The sequence below is a fragment of the Copadichromis virginalis genome, linkage group LG12 (assembly GCF_057382275.1).
Source record: "Copadichromis virginalis isolate Kocher_CV1m ecotype Utaka linkage group LG12, C_Virginalis_male_GT1.1, whole genome shotgun sequence".
Lineage (NCBI taxonomy): Eukaryota > Metazoa > Chordata > Actinopteri > Cichliformes > Cichlidae > Copadichromis > Copadichromis virginalis.
Genome location: NC_140629.1, coordinates 41,320,891 through 41,342,692, shown reverse-complemented (window position 1 = coordinate 41,342,692; position 21,802 = coordinate 41,320,891). Strand labels below are relative to the sequence as shown.

General features: G+C 42.2%; 1 protein-coding gene across 3 annotated transcripts; it reads right to left on the bottom strand.

Annotated features, from left to right (window-relative positions):
• Positions 1-2,586: 2,586 nt before the first annotated feature.
• Positions 2,587-21,214, bottom strand: LOC146697866 (noelin-like). 3 transcript variants are annotated; one of them, XM_085476649.1, is made up of 6 exons: positions 20,927-21,214; positions 20,036-20,185; positions 17,815-17,970; positions 9,200-9,419; positions 8,890-8,996; positions 2,587-7,681 (listed from the first exon to the last, which is right to left on the bottom strand). In XM_085476649.1, exons 1-6 carry the CDS (start codon positions 21,020-21,022, stop codon positions 7,019-7,021), a joined length of 1,392 nt encoding a protein of 463 aa, XP_085332775.1. In that variant the 5' UTR covers positions 21,023-21,214; the 3' UTR covers positions 2,587-7,018. The 3 variants fall into 3 exon arrangements, with proteins under 3 accessions (XP_085332775.1, XP_085332777.1, XP_085332776.1); XM_085476651.1 differs by lacking the exon at positions 20,927-21,214 and adding an exon at positions 18,818-18,883 and having other exon boundaries at positions 17,815-18,727; positions 20,036-20,098; XM_085476650.1 differs by lacking the exons at positions 20,036-20,185; positions 20,927-21,214 and adding an exon at positions 19,175-19,432.
• Between the last annotated feature and the right edge of the window lie 588 nt (positions 21,215-21,802).

Genomic DNA, 21,802 nt, shown 5'->3' with positions numbered 1-21,802 from the left:
ACATGGAGCACAGGGAGCAGGTGGCAGACAGACCAGGGAGGAAACCTCATTCGAAGGACAAGGTGCAGGTATGTGAGAATACATGATAACAAATATAGGAAACGACTGAAGGAGAAGCATTTATGAGATGATATTAATACTCTAAACTTGTAGAAGCTAAAAGTCAATAATTGTGAGTTAATGAGTGAAATTTTCAAAGTCACGGACATACGTTAAAGTTCCATGAACCCAAATAGGGCCTCATTAACTCTCTAAAAGGCGATTAAACCTGATGATATTAGTACTTTAAACTTGCAGAAGCTAAAAGCTAATTATTGTGAGTTAAGCAGGACATATGGATCATGCAATCAATCGGAGACCTCCGCGTCTCCGTGGCTGGGGTAGTCGCAGGCGGCCTTCGGGCACTGCCTTCGTCCCCCCAAGCGCAGACATGCAATCAATCGGAGACCTCCACGTCTCCGCGGCTGGGGCATTCGCAGGCGACCTTTGGACACTGCCTTCGTCCCCCCAAGCACAGACCGCCCGGGGTGGCTCTTGAGTGAAATTCTCAAAGTCACGGACATACGTTAGATTGCCATGAACCCAAATAGGGCCTAATTAACTCTCTAAAAGGCGATTGAACCTGACCTTTAAAAATTAAAGCCCAGAAAGGCATTAATTAATTACTATTATCTTACTTAATTGATGACACACTCCAAGGCGTGATCAACCTTGGGAGGGCCTTCCTTGGATGAGGATGTCTAGTGTTAATGGCCGAAACATCCGATGATTCCAGGGTCCACTACTGATGATGTGTCCTTAAATATTACTTTAAAAATAATTAAAATATACAATAATGTCAATTTAATGAGACAATAATGGGATAATACAATAAAATAAGGATTATAATAAAGAGGAAGAACCCCTGGGGGACCTTGCCGCCCGGGATGGGAGCAGGTATGGACAGTGCATTGGAGCCCGGCCCCCTTCGGGGACCGGTCTCCCAACTTTATCTTCCCCTAACCCTTCCGGCATAGCCGGGCCTATTCTTTCCCCACACCACCACCCGGCCCCATCGATGGCCCGTGCACGCCAGGCTACCAGCTTGCTGGTGGCCTGTTCCTTACTTAACACCTAACCAGCCAGTGCCTCGTGGGGTTGGGGGTGCCCCTGCCCTATAACAAATCCTAACCCTAACCAGGGGGGTCCCTATAAAAAACAAAAAACAATTAAGACAAGAAAGACAAGAGAGTCAAAGAAAAGCAGAAAGAAAGACATGAAGTCACGTAAAAACAGAAAAAGTAAAAAGAGAAGTAACGTATAACAAACACAGAAAGAGAAAAACAAAGAGAACATGAACAACAAAGGACGGGATGTCAAACCAAGCAGGGGGTGCCATAAAAACAAGAAGAGAACTTAAAGACAAGAGACAGACAAAGAAAAAACAAGTACGTGAAATAGGACGGGATGTCAAACCAAGTAGGGGGTGCCATAAAAACAAAGAGAAAATGAAGAGAAATATAAAGATAGAAAAACAAATAAGAGAAACAGAAAAACAAATAAGAGGGGAAGAAAAACAAATAAGAGAAACAGAAAAACAAATAAGAGAAGAGGAAAAACAAGTAAGAGAAAGAGAGAAAAGAAAAAACAAGTGTGAAACTAAGAAAGAACAAGTGAGAAACTAAGAAAGAAATTTTGAAAAAAACACAAATAGAAAACCTAAAAGTGGGAGGAGACAACACAAGTATAAAAGCCAAGAGAAGGCACACAGAGAACAAACAGACAGAAACATATTGGGCCAGCCTGAGGAAGGCGAAATTACGCCGAAACGTCGCGAAGGCCCAATAAAGTGCACTGAACCCAAGATATGGGTAATTTTTTGAACCAGGGCAGGGACACCACCACCCGGCCCCATCGATGGCCCGTGCACGCCAGGCTACCAGCTTGCTGGTGGCCTGTTCCTTACTTAACACCTAACCCTTCCTTCGGGAGGGATGGCCCGTGCGTTTCCTGTCTCACAGAGGTGGCAGGCTCAGTCCCCTTCCCCTAGCTCCCCCTAACCTTTCCCCTAATAACCCAAATTGGCTTTATGTCTAACCCTAATTCTGAGTTTGACTTGTTAAAAAAGATAAAATTTTCCCCTAATTAATTTTATAAAGTACAAATATTAAAATATATTAATTTCATGTAAAAGTGTTAAACCAATAACAGTAAATTCATCATTATATTGTCAAAGAATAATTATTAATTTATACACTCAAATATTAGATAAGCATTAACACAAATAAATTTAAATAATTTAATCCAAGTTTTTTTTTTTCAATTCATGTAATATAATTTATTGTAGCACAATTACATGAACACATACAAAGTCAAAACCTAATTTTGTAAGAAGACAGGGACATTGAAACAATATTTTAAAAAAAGGGACGGTACAAACAGCATTACAGACCAGAGGGTATAAAAGGAGTGCAAATAGGAGAGAGAGCTCGTTCTGCTTTCGACGGCCAAACGGTGCACATCTCCAGCAGCCAGCCATTGGTTTGAGCGCTTGGGTTTTAGTTGTTTTTATTTTCTTTCGTGCCTCACAGGCCTGAGGAAGACCTCTTAAGGTCGAAACATTGCCTGAGGCACGTTTGATTTTTTTTTTGAACCAGAAGACACGCTCTTTTGTTTTTAGGGATTTTTAAGCCTTTGTGCTCTCTTTTAGTTGTTTAAGCCCTTTTGGGTGTATCCTTTTTGTTTAAAAACAAACCTTATTTAGTTATTTTATTTATTTTTTAGCAGAAATTTAAAAGAAACAGCCGAACAGACGGTTTTTATTTTAAGGGATTTTCAAGCCTTTGGGCTCTCTTTTAGTTGTTTGAGCCCCTTTTGGGTTTCACTTTTAGTTGAAAAAACAATTCATTAATTTTTTTTTTTGCATTTCATTTAAATTAAAAAAGAAAAAGAATATAAAACGAATATTAAAAACCACCCGTCATGGCTGACGAGTGGCAAGAAGTCTGCTATAGAAGGCGGCGCCAGCGCCTCTTCCTTGACAACCCAGACTGGGATCGGGGGTTCTCCCGTGGGATGGCCCACGCACCTTCCTTCTACCCTCGTAGGAGGAATCAATTCCCCTCCCCCAGTTTAGGTTTCTGTGTTGTTTTCTCCGGTCAGCAGTAAAGCTGCTTTTGAGTTCACGTCTTGCCTCGCCTGAGTCTGTGTCTTGGGTCCTCTCTTGCCTGCACACAGCCATAACATGACACCCACATTGAACTTACCTGCCGCCTTTCTGATCTCACTGATGTTTGTTTACTTCGCCATGACTGCTGAAACTGTGCTTTCTGCCTTCTCTGGCACTGATTGCAGATCAATCCACAAAGCTGGAAGCATCATTGATCAGAATGTGAGAGGCATTTTTAAACGCCTCTGAGGGTCCGAGGTCGGTGAACAAACTGCTCTCCATTATTACTGTTCATCACCCATTTATTTTTCTTTGTATTTCATTGCTGATATATATATATATATATATATATATATATATATATATATATATATATTTGTTGTACTATCTCATAATTTAAGGCCCTTACCTGTGGCACTTTTATTTTAACTGTGTTGTGTATTTGTAGAGTGTACTATTCATAATCATGTTACTGTAACGTGTTGCCTTGTGGGATCAATGAAGCCTTTAAAAAGACACATGAAGAGTTCACGAACAGTTCATGAAACTGAGCCTCTTAGTTTAAATTTTGTTTTAAAAGTGGTTGGGTGAAGAAATCCATAGCACAATCACATATTAAGGCTATTGGTCATGAAAACGGAATAAATCATCTTACACATTTGAAGGGGGCTGTAGAATTAAAACCTGCTGCTTACGCCAAACATTTATGACAGACAAACAAACAAATACTTAAAGTACTATCCAAAAGTTGATTCTGTGCATCTGAACGTAGCTACGTCCAGATGCACAGAATCAACCTTTGGAGATTTACTTACCTGGATGATTGAGCATGCATCAAGACGTACTTAAAGTACTGTAAAAAAAAAAAATCATCTGATATGGAAAACAAAAGCAAATAAGCTATTACAAGTCATTCGGGTGTTAGAATGAAGAACAACTGTTGTGCAGTCACTTTGTTTTTAGGCTTAGCCTCAAATACCTAAAAGCTGCACAGACCAGTGATACTGAAATCAGCTAACTGATGTTCACTGAGACCAACAGACTACAGTTTCTGTACATATCATCTGTTTTGCACAAACGTCGTACTGGGTTCTTCTGTCTGACAGATCACACGATGTCATGGAATCTAAAGTGATGCTGGACAAGACGTTTGATGGTAAAGAGGATTTTAGCATCAATGTATCAGCCAAGCATCATGTGCGTTCATAACTACCATTCAGGGCAACACTCAAATTACTTATTGAGAACAACAGGTGAGTGTGTAGAGGAATTCTTATTGTTTAAATAGTTAGACTATGCCCATAGCTCAGTGATCTTAATGAATTTCACATGGTACAATGATAAATCTAAAAACTGAATGAAGTATTGCGAAAAACAGGCAATCATTTGTATTGCTGTATAACACACAACAGTAAGAAATACATTATTATTTATAATATTAAGGGATATAAGAATAAGAACAGCGGGTCTTGCTTCAGTCAGAAGAGATTACGCAGAGAAAATAAATCTTGAAAAAACTGTGAAGCATTCTTCAGTGTCCATCAAAATATGTCATGTAAAAATGTTGGGTTTTCTCACTGTGAAATTTTTAATTTCACTGTGTTTCACATTTTAAGTGCATTTGTGTCAAACAACTGAGTTAATGATTTAAATACAATTTTTAAGAAACATTTAGTAAAAGAAGTCAATGACATAAGTTAACAGTCCAATGCTTTGTGCAGTATTTCAGTACTGAGAATTCCAGCTAGCTTTTAGCCTAGCTTTACACAAACGTGTCCCAAAACATCGGCTGCATCCTTCGGAGGACCCGGCCTTCGCGGCATACGTGGGCCAAGTCCTTCTAAGACCGAGAAGGCCGGAAGTGCAAGGCTGTGAAATCTGACGGTCTAGCATTCAGATTTGCGTGACCGCTGTGTCTGTGAAGTTTAATAAACTCAGCCGTCTGCTCCTTGGTATCTAAAATATAACAGGACACTGGTGTAAATTCTCGACCGTGTTTAATCAGTTTTCTATTTGACGTTTATTCAGCTGTTTGAAAATCCCGGAGGAATGGTAAATGGCCTGCATTTGTATAGCGCTTTACTCAGTCCCTAAGGACCCCAAAGCGCTTTACACTACATTCAGTCATTCACCCATTCACACACACATTCACACACTGGTAATGGCAAGCTACATTGTAGCCACAGTTACCCTGGGGCGCACTGACAGAGGCGAGGCTGCCGGACACTGGCGCCACCGGGCCCTCTGACCACCACCAGCAGGCAAACATGGGGTTAGTATCTTGCCCAAGGATATTTGGCATGCAGCCAGGAGACAGCCTGGGATCGAACCACCGACCTTCTGATTAGTGGCTGACCTGCTCTGCCACCTGAGCTACAGCCACCCCAGGTGGGAGGAACCCACCCGATGGATTAATAAAGTTTTATTTAATCTAATAATCTAATAACTTTGATCTCAGCCAAACCGATTTACTCCGGAACAAATAAAACACTGAAAAAAGCCAAACAATTACATGTTTAAGTTATCCGAGTGACTTATATATCATGTTTAACCTGAGTAGCGAAAGACAGCGGGGGTCTAAAAACGATGAAGCCGGGAGTCTGCTGCTCTCGCCAGCTCGAGTGACCATTGAACCCCCCGGCTAGCTATCGAGTGGGTGGGTAACAGACGTCTCCGAAAACTTCAGAGTACTTTTGCAAATATGCGATGTCTTGATAAACCAAGAAGGTATTTGAAGTTTACACAGCTACTTTCTCGCCTGAAAATATGTCTAAAGTTTATTTTGTGACCCAGAAAGATTAACAAGAGCAATTTTAAAACTTAGTAGCGGCCGCCATTGTTGGAAACTGGAATTGGCTGAGCCGCGCTATGAATTCTGATATATGGTGGGCCACGAAGGACACACCCGACCCATACTTCAAATTCAGGGAAATGAAGAATGCATTTGTCGGCCGCATTTGAAGGAGTCGACGAATTGGGACAGCCTTTGTTGCCTGGCTGTGACGTAATTGGCCTACAAATGTGGCCTCAGGAGGATGCAGCCGACATTTTGGGGCACAGCTACTGAGAACATTTGGTTTGGTTAGCTAGCTCCATCATGACAGAAAAAAACCCAACACTCTCTTAGATTCCTCTTATGTTCTTTTGACATATTTAATGGACTGGTCTAAAAATGTAATAGCACCTGAAGTGTTCAAACACAGCATCACATAGACGGGTTTCCTGATTTGATCCCGGTTCTACTCTTGAGTACACCAGCTGACACCTTAAAGGCCTATACTGGCAATCAAAATATTTCTCTAAACCTGAACTAAATCTTAAGTCACTACCTATATACTGACAAGGGCTGTAAAGTTAGTGGTTCCGCTTTCAGAATGGGCTCTCTTCTATCTCAGGGCTAGCAGTTCCCTGAAGATTTCACATGCAGGTGAGTCATTTTTTAAGATGATGAAGTTTCTGTTAGAGAGGAATGTGTGGACAAGAGGAGAATCAGGGACCCAGCCTTCAGCTTTTTGGAAGGTTTTTTTTCTCTTCAGATGGAGCTAAGCTAATTGTAGCTAATACACCACTCTCTGTCCAGGAAGCAAATAAACTGACCTGATAACTATTTTCTATTTTCTTTTGACCCTCTAACAGTCAGAGTACTTTAGGATTTATTCTATTTTTTTTATTTAGTTGTATAGTTTGATATCACCTAATGTTTTCAGGAAAATCATATTTATTCTTTAATTGTATAAAATTTTGGAGCATTACTTTGTAAAGGCCCACAGAGCATCCTGTGTAAGGGATCGTGTGTACTGTGATTGCAGTAACATTGTGGGGTCTTGATTTGTTTTTTCTTTTGAATGTGAGAGTGGCTAATATTGATTGTTACTGTATTATGTGATAAAGTGTGACATTATAAAGAACTTGGTGGCCATTGTTCCAGGCGTAGAGCGCTCTGTCTCGAGGGTTGTAGTCAAGCATAGACAGGTGGCTGTATTTGTTGGTCAGAGGGATGTCGATGTACTCATAAGTGGATGAGTTGGTGGAAAAGGCGTAGTATACTTTGGTTCCACCTGAGTACCCATTGGTGACATACAGGGTTCCACAGATCATGAAGGCCTCACCAGCGCTGCGTTTTGGATGGTTGGTGGTCCAGCTGCGGATGATCTGTAGGGTGTTGGGGTTTAGCTGGCTAAGAACAATATTACCAGCATTTTGATTGGTAGCATATACAGCCCACAGCCCACCCTCGTCCACCATGAGGTCAATGTCTGAGTGCCCACCCCAGGAGTAATGGTACATGTTGTTGTAACCAGCAAAGTCAAGTTGTCGCGATCTGCTGATGAGCGATGTGCTGAAGTCAAATTTAATGATTGTGTGACTCTGAAACTTGTTGAAGTAAAGAGATCCATTATAAACCACCTGCCCAGTACCAGACCAGGGATGAGGAAGTCGGTGAGAGGTGAAATTGTCTGTCATCATGAAGTCAGACATGGACTGGTACTCCCTAACAAAGCGATTGTTATGGTACCCATCCATGTACCATACCTGTAAGGAAAAAGAACAAATATTAAAAATAAAAACAATCATAATTATTTGTATTGTTAACTTGAATCCTTTATGTTCCACAGACATGCAATGTATGCATAGCAAAACATCGTAAAATGACCACTGCAGCCGAGATATCCTTATCCAGTTACTTCTAATTCGTGTTCATATAGTGACACGAAAAACTCTCTAAGCTAAAAAAGAGCCAGTGTTGGAAAGTAACAGAATACATGTACCACCGTTACCTATTTAAAATACAAAATATGAGTAACTGTATTCCGTTACAGTTACCGTTTAAAAATGTGGTATTCAGAATACAGTTACTTTGCTGAAATAAATGGATTACACGGCGGTCTTTTCCTATTTCATATGTTAGGCTGTCACCTCTCTATTTTTGGTGATTCCACGCCGGTGGAAACCCAAACAAAACACGCATTAAGAGGGTCTAATGCCTGTGTCTCAGTCTCGTGGCCCATGTAACCTCTACTTGTGGCCGCATAATGACGTGAAGAAATATTTTTAAAAATTATTATTCAAAAGAATGACTTAATAAGAAGGCAATAGGCAGAGTGTTACAGGCATAGCTGTAAAGAATGTAGTCTCATGGGCAGTGTAGCCTAGTTGTAAGTAAGCTATTAAGACTCGACTGTACACTGTGTTCGTGAAAAAATAAGTTCCGTTGGAGCAGCCTTTCAACGCCTCTCTCTGTCTCTCGCTAGCAAAGTTGACCTAGACAACAAAGTAAAGCTAGTTTTCAGCTACGAGCCCGACACGAACCCGACGTATTAGCCAGAGGTCCCTTTACTACGGTTCGGAGCCGCGGACCTGTTTTATATATGCGCCGAATAGTTTTCTATACGAGATCGCTGCAAAAATTGCAGCCTTACCTAATGTCTACCCTACTGTTACTCATTTATATTAAGATTTAAACATCTAGTTGGTATTGGTATGGCGAGTAACCTTCAGTAATAGTAATAAATCACACAGCAATAGTACATTCATGTAGTTGTAAAAAACATCATAATATATTAAGTAATCCAAAGTATTCCATTACGTTACTCTTATTGAGTTACGTTACAAAATACATTTTGGGGGATCTAATCTGTAATCTGTAGTGGAATACATTTTAAAAGTAACCTTCCCAACACTGAAGAGAGCCAGTATGATATGCTCATAAATTTGATTTACTGTTACATATTAAGACTTACTCTGTTGTCTCCAGCTGGAGCAAGTGGGTCAGTCATCCATGATCCAAATCTAGATCCAGATGTCTTTATGGTGATTGGCTCGGAGATTCCTGTGAGCTTCCCACAAGCTAAAAAAACAAACAGAGGCACATGTGGACAAAATAACATGAAAATTTGCAGAAACTGCAGGAGATATTATGAGTTTAATGTACACAGCTTTGTGTGGTCACACCCAGCCCTCTGAAAACTTTAGTCCACAAAGGCAAGTTCAGATATTTTCTTGATTCAGAAAAGATAGTATGAGCTTCAGATTTTATTTTCCTCTACCCACCTAGCCTCTGCATGCAAGCCTTCAGTCGGTCCTCCAGGCTTATCACCCGGCTGTGGAGCTCCTGGTAGTCCAGACCTCCGAGCTGTTCCTGCAATGATCCCAGCAGCTCCGTCACATTCGCTGCCTCTTCTTTAAACTGGCGGACCAACAGTGCATCTGCTTTGTAGGACTCCAGAACTGGGATGAGAGGCCTTAACTCCTCCATCTTTGCTTTGATGGACTGACAAACAGCAGACATTCAGAAAAAAAAACACTTTAGATCAGATGTTTTCAAATGTCCTTTTAAATCTCACATATGTTCAACATATTGTAAAGACCTAATTGCATCAAATTATCCTAATACAGTACTTTACTCTCTGACTGCCGGTTTACTTGTGGTTACTAGGGCAGAATTAAGAGCAGAATGGGAGGCAGAGCCTTCAGCTTTCTGGCCCCTTTTCTGTGGAACCAGCTCCCAGTTTGTCTTTGGTAAATGGTAAATGGCCTGTATTTGTATAGCGCTTTACTAGTCCCTAAGGACTCCAAAGCACTTTACACATTCAGTTATTCACCCATTCACACACACATTCACATACTGGTGATGGCAGCTACATTGTAGCCACAGCTGCCCTGGGGCGCACTGACAGAGGCGAGGCTGCCGGACACTGGCACCACTGGGCCCTCTTTGGAAGACAGACATCCTCTCTACTTTTAACCCTCATATTCTCCTCAAATATTACTAACATGTTTTACCGTTGGGGTCAACCCCATGGGATATTTGCCTCCAGAAAATGGTTACATACAATTGTTGACCAAGTGTTTGTGTCAGCCACTTTGTTTATTTATTTAATACACAAATAGCCCCTTGATAATGAAACTCTAGTGCCACCATCAGGCCAAACTTTTAATTTAGAATAAATGTATCTTGAAAGGTTTGCATGAAATATTTTCAAAATTACTGACAACATTCATGGCCAGAAGCTGATGAACCCATTCAAGTCATCATGTCATCACCAAAACCCCTGACATGACTTTTTCTCTAGCACCGCCACCAAGTCACACTTTAAATTTTAGACTTATAGATCTTTCATCCATTTGGGTTTTTTTTTTAATAATTTTGGATGCACATCCATGCCCCTCAGAATGAATCCTGTTGATTTCGGTGACCCTAGACCAGGGGTCACCAACCTTTAACATCCAAAGAGCCATTTGGACCCGGTTTCCACGCAAAAGACAACAGAGGGAGCCACAAATACTTTTTGACATCTAAAATGAAGATAACAGTGTATATATTGTTTTTTACCTTTATGCTTTTTGTGAACAACTAAGGTGTGTTGCTTATCAAAATCCGTGAAGGGCTACAGAGAAAATTACATTTTATTTATGTAATTAACACATTTTGAACACTTAAAGGAAAGACACCCAGCTGAACTAAAATGATCCACGTAGCAAACAAAAACTGTTGTGAGACGCCACCCTTATATCTCCTTTGGGCTTTTGGAGCCTTGACCTGGTTTTTAAAAAATAATTGGAAAAAAGCACTATGCTGCTAAAAAAAGAAAGATAGACATTTGCAAAATTCTGCCTAAATATGTATTTTACCTGAAAAGACCTGGCGTGGTCTGCAGCGCCGCTGCAGGGGAGGCGGACACACCTGAGCAGCACCCGCAGTCACGCCTCGCCACCTTAACGTCTGTGCTATCTGTGCTGTTGTGTTGGTATGTGTCGGGCTGTGAGCTGAAAAGCTACAGCCAGCCGGCTGTATGCGTACTGCAACCGTGTGTGAAAAGTGGTCAATAAAGATATGCAGAAAAGCATGTTCATGGAAACATCGTCGGGTCTGCCGTGATATGTTTACAATGGGACTTCTGCTCCTGAACCTCTGCGCACAGCGTCTGCAAATTGGGGCTGTACAAAGTCACTTTCATCTTTACGCAGGACTGTAAGCTGTCATCTGTGAGGCGTGAGCGGTGTTTGTTTTTAACATAGTTCACAGTGGAGAATAGCTGCTGACATAATGTGGATCCGAAGATCCATAATTGGCCTACCTGGGGTTGAAAGTCTCAATAAATGCATGGCGTTTCGGCGGGTACACCGCCTTCTGCGAGTGTGACACTTATTTTGAGTGATGAAAAAAATAATAGAATATAATTTTATTTTTATATTTCAATATCATGATAATCTTCCAGTTTAGAACTACAAGTTTAAAAAAGAACTAACATAAATAAAATACACTTCAGCTAAATACTTCTAATTTATTTTCCCAAACCACGCGGAGCTGCACTATAACGACTAAAGAGCCGCAGGTTGGTGCCATGACATCGCTTTGGTTTGTGTGCATGTGTGTGTGGTGGAGGTGTGTCACTCGGCGACACACCCGCTGGGGGTCAAACTCTGGTAATTGGTGATTCTGTTCTCAGACATGTGAAGCTAGAGACACCGGCAACTATAGTCAATTGTCTTCCAGGGGCCAGAGCAGGCGACATTGAGGGAAATTTAAAACTGCTGGCTAAGGGTAAACATAAATTCAGTAAAATCATAATTCACGTTGGCAGTAATGACACCCGGTTACGCCAATCGGAGGTCCCTAAAATCAATATTGAATCGGTGTGTAACTTTGCCAAAACAGTGTGGGACTCTGTAGTTTTCTCTGGTCCCCTCCCCAATCAGACCAGGAGAGACATGTTCTCCTTAAATTGCTGGCTGTCTGAGTGGTGTCCCAGAAACGATGTGGGCTTCATAGATAATTGGCAAACCTTCTGGAGGAAACCTGGTCTTGTTAGGAGAGACGGCATCCATCCCACTTTGGATGAAGCAGCTCTCATTTCTAGAAATATGGACAAATGTATTAAACCCCCCAAAATATGACTATCCAGAGTTGGGACCAGAAAGCAGAGTTGCAGTCTTACACGCCTCTCTGCAGCTTCTCTCCTGCTGCTACCCCCCCAAAAACCATCTCCATAGAGACTGTGTCAGCTCCCAAACGGACAGAAAACAAACTAAAAACCAGCAACAAACAACTTAAACATAAAAAAATCACAAAGAAAGAACAATACAGTATCTACATCTGAACCAAAGAGTAAAGCAGTGAAATGTGGATTATTAAATATTAGGTCTCTCTCCTCCAAGTCTCTATTAAGATAAGATAAGATAAGATAAGATAAGATAGAACTTTATTAATCCCTCGGGTGGGTTCCTCTGGGAAATTCGACTTCCAAAAAGCACAGCAACGACCGAAGTTACAGTTACAGAATTGTTATATATATATATATATATATATATATATATATATACATACATACATATATATACATATATATATATATATACATATATATATATATATATATATATACACACACACACATATATAAATACAGAGACAAATATAAATAAAATATACAAAGGGGATAAATAGAATAAATAGGAATAAAAAAATAAAAATACAAGTGAATTGCACATTTCAAGTATTGAGTCTATTGCACTGTTGACTATTTACAAAAAGTATTGCACAAGGTATTGTACAGTGAGGTGAAGAGGCACTACAGCTTAGTTGTTCCCCCCTCCTTTGTCCTCCTGTTTCCCCTCCCTCTCCCCTCCAGAGAGGAGTTAAACAGTTTGATGGCGTGTGGGACAAAGGAGTTTTTAAGTCTGTTAGTTCTTGTCTTGGGGAGAAGCAACCTGTCACTGAACAGACTCTTCTGATTGTTTATGGCCGTGTGCAGAGGATGCCCAGCATTGTTCATAATGTCCATCAGTTTCTTTAATGTCCTTTTCTCTGCCACTGTCACCAGAGTGTCCAGCTTCATGCCGACCACAGAGCTAGCCTTCCTGATCAGTTTCTCCAGCCTGCATGAGTCCTTCTTTGCTGTGCTGCTCCCCAGCACACCACAGCATAGAAAAGTACTCCAGCAACCACCGACTGGTAAAACATCCTCAGGAGCTTCCTGCAGATGTTAAAAGACCTCAGCCTCCTGAGGAAGTACAGTCGGCTTTGGGCTTTTTTATACAGGTGCTCTGTGTTGCATGACCAGTCCAGTTTATTGTCCACCCACAGCCCGAGGTACTTGTACTTGTTGACCACCTCCACCTCCTCCCCCTCTATCTGAACCGGCAGTGGACCTTCTCTGGACCTCCCGAAGTCCACAACCAGTTCCTTAGTCTTTGAGGTGTTGAGTTGCAGGTGGTTTGTGTGACTCCATGCGACAAAGTTCCTCACCAGACTTCTGTACTCCTCTTCCTGATCATCCCAGATACACCCCATGATGGCCGTGTCATCTGCAAACTTCTGAATATGGCATAATTCAGAGTTGTAGCAGAAGTCAGAGGTGTACAGGGTGAAGAGAAGAGGGGACAGCACAGTTCCCTGTGGTGCTCCTGTGCTGCTGACCACAGTGTCAGACGTGATGTCCTTCAGCCTGACGTACTGTGGTCTGTCGGTGAGGTAGTCGGAGATCCAAGCCACCAGGCAGGGGTCCACCTCCATCCTGTTCAGTTTTTCCTGAAGCATACAGGGCCGGATGGTATTAAAGGCACTGGAAAAGTCAAGAAACAGTATCCTGACCGTGCCTTTTCCCCCATCCAGGTGTGAGTGGGCTCTGTGTAGGAGGTACAGGATGGCATCCTCCACTCCGACACCCGCCTTGTATGCAAACTGTAGTGGGTCCTGGGCATGTTGTACCTGTGGTCAGAGGAGGTTGAGGAAGAGCCGCTCTAGAGTCTTCATAAGATGTGACGTCAGTGCCACCGGTCGGAAGTCATTCAGCTCATTGGGCCGGTTCTTTTTGGGGACCGGGACGATGCAGGACGTCTTCCATAGGGTGGGCACTCTCCCCAGTCGCAGACTGAGGTTGAAGACTCGTTGTAGCGGCTCCCCAAGTTCAGCAGCACACGCCTTTAGCATCCTAGGACACACCTTGTCTGGGCCTGCTGCCTTTCTGGGGCGAAGCTTCCTCAGTTGCCTCCTGACCTGATCCACTGTGACACTGGGAGATGTTTGGGAGGAGGGGAGGGGGGGAGATGTCTTGCTGCTGAGAGAGGGATTGGAGGAGGGGGGTGTCATGGTGTCAGGAAGGGGGGGAAGCGAGGGAGGCAGGAGAGTGGGGAGAGGACTCCTTTCCAGTCACCTTTCTCACTCACTATGTATTAATAGACCTCTCTGCATTGAATCATATCTGTTATTAACCTCTGTCTCTCTTCCACAGCATGTCTTTATCCTGTCTTCCTTCTCTCACCCCAACCGGTCGCAGCAGATGGCCGCCCCTCCCTGAGCCTGGTTCTGCCGGAGGTTTCTTCCTGTTAAAAGGGAGTTTTTCCTTCCCACTGTCGCCAAAGTGCTTGCTCATAGGGGGTCATATGATTGTTGGGTTTTTCTCTGTATCTATGAAGCGCCTTGAGGCGACTTTTGTTGTGATTTGGCGCTATATAAATAAAATTGAATTGAATTGAATTGAATAGTGAAGGTGAGGGTGAGGGTGGGGGGGTTGTGGGCTGGTCAAACCTGTTGAAGAAGTTGTTGAGTTCGTTTGCCTTCTCCACAGTCCCCCCCACTGTGCTTTTCTTGGTGTTGTGGCCTGTGATGGTTTTCACACCATTCCAGACCTCCCTCATATTGTTCCTCTCCAACTTCTGCTCCACCTTCCTCCTGTAGGTGTCCTTTGCTTCCCTCAGGCAGCGTTTCACCTCCCGCTGTGCTGCTTTCATCTCCTCCTTCACTTTGCTCCTGAAAGCCTTCTTCTTCATGTTGAGGACAGCTTTGACTTCCTGTGTTACCCACGGTTTGTTATTAGGATAACACCGTACCGTCTTAGCAGGGGCGACTGTGTCCACACAAAAGTTGAGGTAGTCTGTAAGACAGTGTGTCGCCCCCTCTATGTCCTCACCATGTGGGCTCAGGAGCACATCCCAGTCTGTGGTGTCATAGCAGTCTCTCAGAGCATCCTCCTTTTCTGGGGTCCATCTCCGGATGGAGCGCGTTGTGACAGGCTGCCTTTGGACGAGGGGTGTGTATTGTGGCTGTAGGTAAACCAGGTTGTGGTCTGACTTCCCTTCATTACTACATGACTTAATAATTGATCAACAAATCGATTTACTCTGCCTTACAGAAACCTGGTTGCAGCAGGATGATTATGTTAGTTTAAATGAATCAACACCCCCGAGTCATTCTAACTACCAGAAACCTCGAAGCACAGGCCGAGGGGGAGGTGTGGCAGCAATTTTTCACACCAGCCTATTAATCAACCAAAGACCCAGACAGACGTTTAATTCATTTGAAAGCCTGATGCTTAGCCTTGTCCACCCCAGTAGTGATGTCTCGGTCGAGAACGAAACGGCTCTTAGAGCTGGATCTTTGAAGTGAACGATGTGAGTTTGTTTGTTTTTTTCTCACCCTCTGTCTCACACTTTTTTCCACTTCACTCCACACGCGAGCCTTGTGCTGGAAAGAGGGGCGGTAGTTACACTCAGTAGCACAGGAACAGAGCGGGAGGGAGAGAGAGAGAAAGAGAGCCATGGACAACAACGTCACATTAGAAAGGTATAGTAATCATCCACAACTATTTTCAGTTGCAGATGATAAAGGATTCAGAAAGTTTATTCATGCAGGTCCATATGACAGAGAATGTGCATCTTCTTTTTGTTTTCACATTTTAATTGTGTTGTGGTTGGCAGTGTTTTGTGTTGTTTCACTTTAAATTTGTTTAAAAGGAAAAAGCTGAAAATTTAAGTAGTTATGTATTATAAGATTTATTTATTACATTTTATGTGGAGTGAATAAATAAAAGTATATATACGGTGGCCCCCTAGAGACAAAACATGTACAAACTCAGAAATACGTACAAACTCCAAAACACGTACAAAACACAACAGAAGTGCTCCAGAATGCTAGGCGCAGTGTTGAGCTTTTGTTACCTAGTGGCTACACAAGCCAGGAAGTACCAACGACCGGATTTGGTGTGTGGTAGTAACAGGTAAATGAACATTTCTTTTTAATTATTTGAATATATATGAGTGCTTGTGTATAAATACACAAACAATACACATATGCTTTCAATTGTGTAATTTAAGTGATCTAGTAGCTCTGTTTTGGAAGTTCAGTTAATGCTAGAAATGTGTTTTGGAGTTAGTGCGTGCTTTGTCTCTAGGGGCCACCATATATATTTATATGTAATCATATAAATAAATCCACGTTTTTTTTTTATATTAGTAATTTCTTTTGTGCATAATTTTATGTTGTTGTTGATAATTAATTAATTAAAGCAACAAAACAACCGGAAGAGCCGGTTGGCAGCCGAAAGAGCCGGCTGTTTTTAGTGCCCCAAGCCGAAAGAGCCGGTTCTCCAAAAAGAGCCGGAAATCCAATCACTACACCCCGGCTGTGAAACTCAGAAACCAGTCTTACTTGTTATTATCTATTGTCCACCTGGGCCTTACACAGAGTTTCTGTCTGATTTCTCAGAATTTTTATCTGATTTAGTTCTCAGCTCAGATAAAATAATTATTGTGGGTGATTTTAACATCCATGTAAATGAGCCTTAACATGGCATTTAATCTGTTATTAGACTCAATTGGCTTCTCTCAAAATGTAAAAGAACCCACCACTTTAATCACACTCTAGATCTTGTTTTAACATATGGCATAGAAACTGAACATTTAGCAGTATTTCCAGTGTTTGTTTAATATGTGCATTGAAGGACATGTCCTGGTCAAAAATTACTCCAAGGTTCCTCACAGCGTTACTGGAGGCCAAGGTAATGCCATCCAGAGTAAGAATCTGCTTAGATACCATATTTCTAAGATTTTCAGGGCCGAGTACAATAACCTCAGTTTGATCTGAATTAAAAAGTAGAAAGTAGCGGTCATCCAGGTCTTTAAGACATTCCTGCAGTTTATGGTAAATGGTAAATGGCCTGTATTTATATAGCGCTTTACTAGTCCCTAAGGACCCCAAAGCGCTTTACATATCCAGTCATCCACCCATTCACACACACATTCACACACTGGTGATGGCAAGCTACATTGTAGCCACAGCCACCCTGGGGCGCACTGACAGAGGCGAGGCTGCCGGACACTGGCGCCACCGGGCCCTCTGACCACCACCAGTAGGCAGCGGGTGAAGTGTCTTGCCCAAGGACACAATGACCGAGACTGTTGGAGCCGGGGCTCGAACTGGCAACCTTCCGATTACAAGGCGAACTCCCAACTCTTGAGCCACGATCGCCCCATTTAACTCATTGGTGTGTGTTATCTGGCTTCATGGACAGATAGAGCTGGGTGTCATCAGCATAGCAGTGTAAATGTATGCTATGTCTTCTAATGATGCTGCCTAAGGGAAGCATGTATAATGTAAATAGAATTGGTCCTAGCACCGAACCCTGTGGAACACCATAATTGACCTTAGTGTGTGAAGAGGACTCTCCATTTACATGCACAAATTGGAGTCTATTAGATAGATATGATACAAACCACTGCAATGCAGTTCTCTATCTCAGTAAATTATGTTCAGTTCCTTCAAGTGATCTCTTCTTTTTGAAATGCTTCATTGCTCTTTATTGAGAGAGAGAGAGAGAGAGAGAGAGAGAGAGAGAGACCACAAAGTTGTTGATGGATTGTTCAGTTTCATGATGTGGGCAAAGTACCTTGTACTGTCTGGCAATGTTGCTCTCATGTCCATCTTCCACCTGTTTGAATTTGTTTTCCAGACCTTTCAGCTGAACTTCCATCTTCTCCACAAACTGTAGATCTCTCTGAGACCGCTGATCTAGCGCTTCAATGGATTGACTCATATTCTGCACCTGGACAGGACAGTATCATTGATAAACACTAAGGTACCTGTCATTTCCTTTTTTTAATTTGAATATGACATTATGGTCAGACAAGCCAGTCAAAAAGTTATATGTTTTTGTCATTCTATCCGGTTTGTTAGAAAACACCTGGTCTTATGAGTTATAGAGGGATTTGTTACTCTAGTGGGATCACTGATCATTTGTGTTAGACCAAAAGTATCTGTAATTTCAGTTTCTTTCTATCACTTTTGTTATCCCAGTTTTTTAAGTCTCCCATTAGAATAACTTCATTGTTGAAGTCACAACAGAAGTGCCTTGAATTGGTCATATACACACACATATTTAAAACATATTCTCCGCTCGCCCCTACAACTGGTCTTTATCCTTCAAGCTCGAGTCCTCTGACAGAGGCCTGGGAGCTTGAGGGTCCTGCGCAGTATCTTAGCTGTCCCTAGGACTCTGCTCTTCTGAACAGAGATGTTGGGTGTTGTTCCTGGGATCTGCTGGAGCCATATGCCAAGCTTGGGGGTCACTGCACTGAAAGCCACCACTGTTGTTCTGCATAGGCCTGAAACTCCTCAATGAGATCATTGAGACTCGCTACAGATACCAACTACGGAATGGAACAATCATCAGCTGCATCCTCTACATGGATGACATGAAGCTGTAGGCCAAGAGGGAAGGAGACATCGATTCACTGATCCACACCACCAGGATATCCAGCAAAGGCATCGTAATGTCATTTGGATTGGAAAAGTGTAGTCAGCTGGTAACAAAGAGATGAAAGGGAGTCGGAACTGAGAGGCTCACACTACCAGAAGGCAAAATTACAGAGATTAAGGACAGTTACAAGTACCTTGGAATCCCACAGGCAAATGGGAACCATGACGAAGCCACTAGGAAAGCTGCAACTACCAAGTACCTGCAGAGAGTAAGGTAAGTCCTGAGGACTCAGGTTAATGGTAAGAAGAAGATCTGGGATATTAACACCTACACCCTGCCTGTGATCAGATAGCCTGCTGGGATAATAGGCTGGCCAAAGGAGGCGATAGAAGCCACTGACATCAAGACCAGAAAGCCCCTGACCATGCATGTAAGGTTTCAACCAGAACCCAACACCCTGAGACTGTATGCTAAGTGGAAGAAAGGAGGCCGGTGTCTAGTGAGTGTCAGTACCACAGTCCAGGATCAAACAATGAACATCCACAAGTACCTCAGGAAGATGTCCCCAACCAACCAGGTGCTCAGTGAATACCTCAGGCAGCAGAAACCCAAGAAGGAAGAAGAGAAAGTCATCATGGAAGGACAGGCCCTTGAGAATTATATTCAGCATTTTCCAATTATAATATTTTTAGCTTTTTCAGTCAGCTGTGGGAGCTGTTTGGTTTGAAGGTATTGGAAGCAGATCACCTACTTCTGCAGCAGTGCTAACAGTACTAACAGAAGTTGTTGTTTTTTTTGTTTTTTTACTTTAAGTCTATGTACAACAATGACTTTTGAACAGCAAACCAAATCCCTCATGGTGACCTTATTCCTCGTCATCTGGAATGAAAGGAATGGATGGATGGATGCAGACTGCATTTCGTTGCCTGTACTTGTGACATGTGCAATGACAATAAAGTTGAATTCTATTCTATTCTATTCCAAGCTTCTCATCCATTCAGAAGCATCCGGCCAACGTAAGTGACCAAGAAGTGCATCAGGGTCATGCCAGCAGTGCCAAAGGATCCAGAACCACATGACACCGATGATAAGCTCTGACTCAAACTTTTGCTTCTCCGTCAGCTGCAGGTATTGTCTTGCCTTTCTGCTCATTATTCTCATGGGTCCATGCTGTAGCAGGTCAGAAGGGCCCCTAGCGCCCTCCCAAATGAAGACGTGGCTGCATTTCTGTCAAAATCTAGCGTCTCTGCGACTGTGTAAAAATCTAGACCAGGTGCTACTCCGTTGACCGCTGTCGCCAAAGTGCTTGCTCATAGGGGGTCATATGATTGTTGCCTTTTTCTCTGTATGTATTATTGTACGGTCTACCTTACAATATAAAGTATCTTGAGGCCACTGCTGTTGTGATTACCTTTTCTAGCAGTTGTCGTAGTTGCTTGGTTCGAGCATCTCTGGAACAGACAGTCTGCTGAGGAGCCACCACTGTACAAACACATCGACCCTCTGAGTCCTGAGCTGAACTGTAGACCTGCCAGCCCTCCTCAGGGGTTGAGGGACCCACCTAAATGAGGGTACGATGAAAATTAGGACATTATTAAAACAACAGAAATATGATGTGTTCTTCACAAGGATCAGTGTGTCTAAAAAAGAAATCCATTGCTAAAGTACCAAAAACCTTCAATAGCCATACTGTCCAGCAGAAGATCCACTTTTATTATAATTTTTACTGTTAACAGTCTTTGTATTTCAGCTGTAAAGCTATTCTGTCTATGTCACTCTCACACTGAAGCTAATCTGCTGCTATCCATCGGATAATCCGGATTATTAGCAGACTTATTATTAACTGATGTGAGAAATGTGATTACATATTAAATACATTCAGAACACTTCCATCTGGCTTCATTTGTTCCCATTTTATCAACCTGTGCTGCTGAGCAAGGCAATGATACGGCTTTATCCGCTAAAATTAATTATCGGGCTGAAAACCACGTGACCTGGATTAATTATTAATAACTGAAAAATGCTTGCATAAAGGGAAGGTAGCTAAAAACCATTAACCCAGAATTATCTCAAAGAAAGCAGATTTACATTCTGACTTAAAGATGATCAGAGATTTGGTCTCTGATGCAGATCAAGATCGATTGACACCACCATTTTCTCACCAACATGGAAGTGTGTCAGAAAAAAGGTTTTACAGCCTGTGACTGAAATTCACCAGAAAGCACCAAAACAGATCGGAATACATGATACCATGAGGGAGTCCTCACTCGGCAGAATATAAATAGAAGCAGGGTCGTGTTACCAGAGTGAAGTGTGATCCGAGCAGCAACAGCAGCAGGTAAGCACTCAGCAGATTCTCTTCAGACTCCATCTCCTTCTCCTTAAAGGCTAGACACATCTACGTTAGCCTGTTTCTTATGGATTCAGCTGGTTATGAAGCTGCTGATTAACTGGGTTATTTGTTCATCTGCTACCTGACGCTCCCTCTGCTGCTCTCAGCTCCTCCTACTGCCTCCTCCTTCCTCTTCTTCTCTGATGCGACGCCAGAAATCAGCCAAGTGGAAATAAAACCGCTCTGCTGAGTGTGTGTGTGTGTGTGTGTGTGTGTGTGTGTGTGTGAGAGAGAGACAGAGAGAGAGAGAGAGAAAGAAAGAGATGATGATGTCACAGCCTGCCTGATGAACAGATCGGTGGAACAGCAGCAGAAGGAGGAGGAGCTGTCCATGCTGCTGAGTGTGTGTGTGTGTTCCTGCAGGAAGACATTTGGTCTCAGAAAATGTCATCTTTTTCTGAAATGTTGTATTTCATATAAATATTTTAGATTTGAAGAATTAAAACTAATCTTGATGGGGTTCAAGATATTATAGAGAGTTTTCTGTTCATGCATGAACTCACCTGTAAGGTTCATGAGATTAAAATTATCATGTGGTTACGTCCGATCCAAAAGACTAAATGAAATAATAAAATATGTTACAAAATCTAAGAACTAGTTCTAATATATACAAATAGCTCAATTCTAAATATCCAGAATATTATCTAAATTAAATATACATGATTGCCAGTACTAGGGGTGGGTTTTAATAATCGATTCATCGATTAAAATCGATTCTAGCTTGGATAACGTGATATCGATTCATTAAAATCCTGAATCAATTTTTTTATATAAATGTATTTTGTC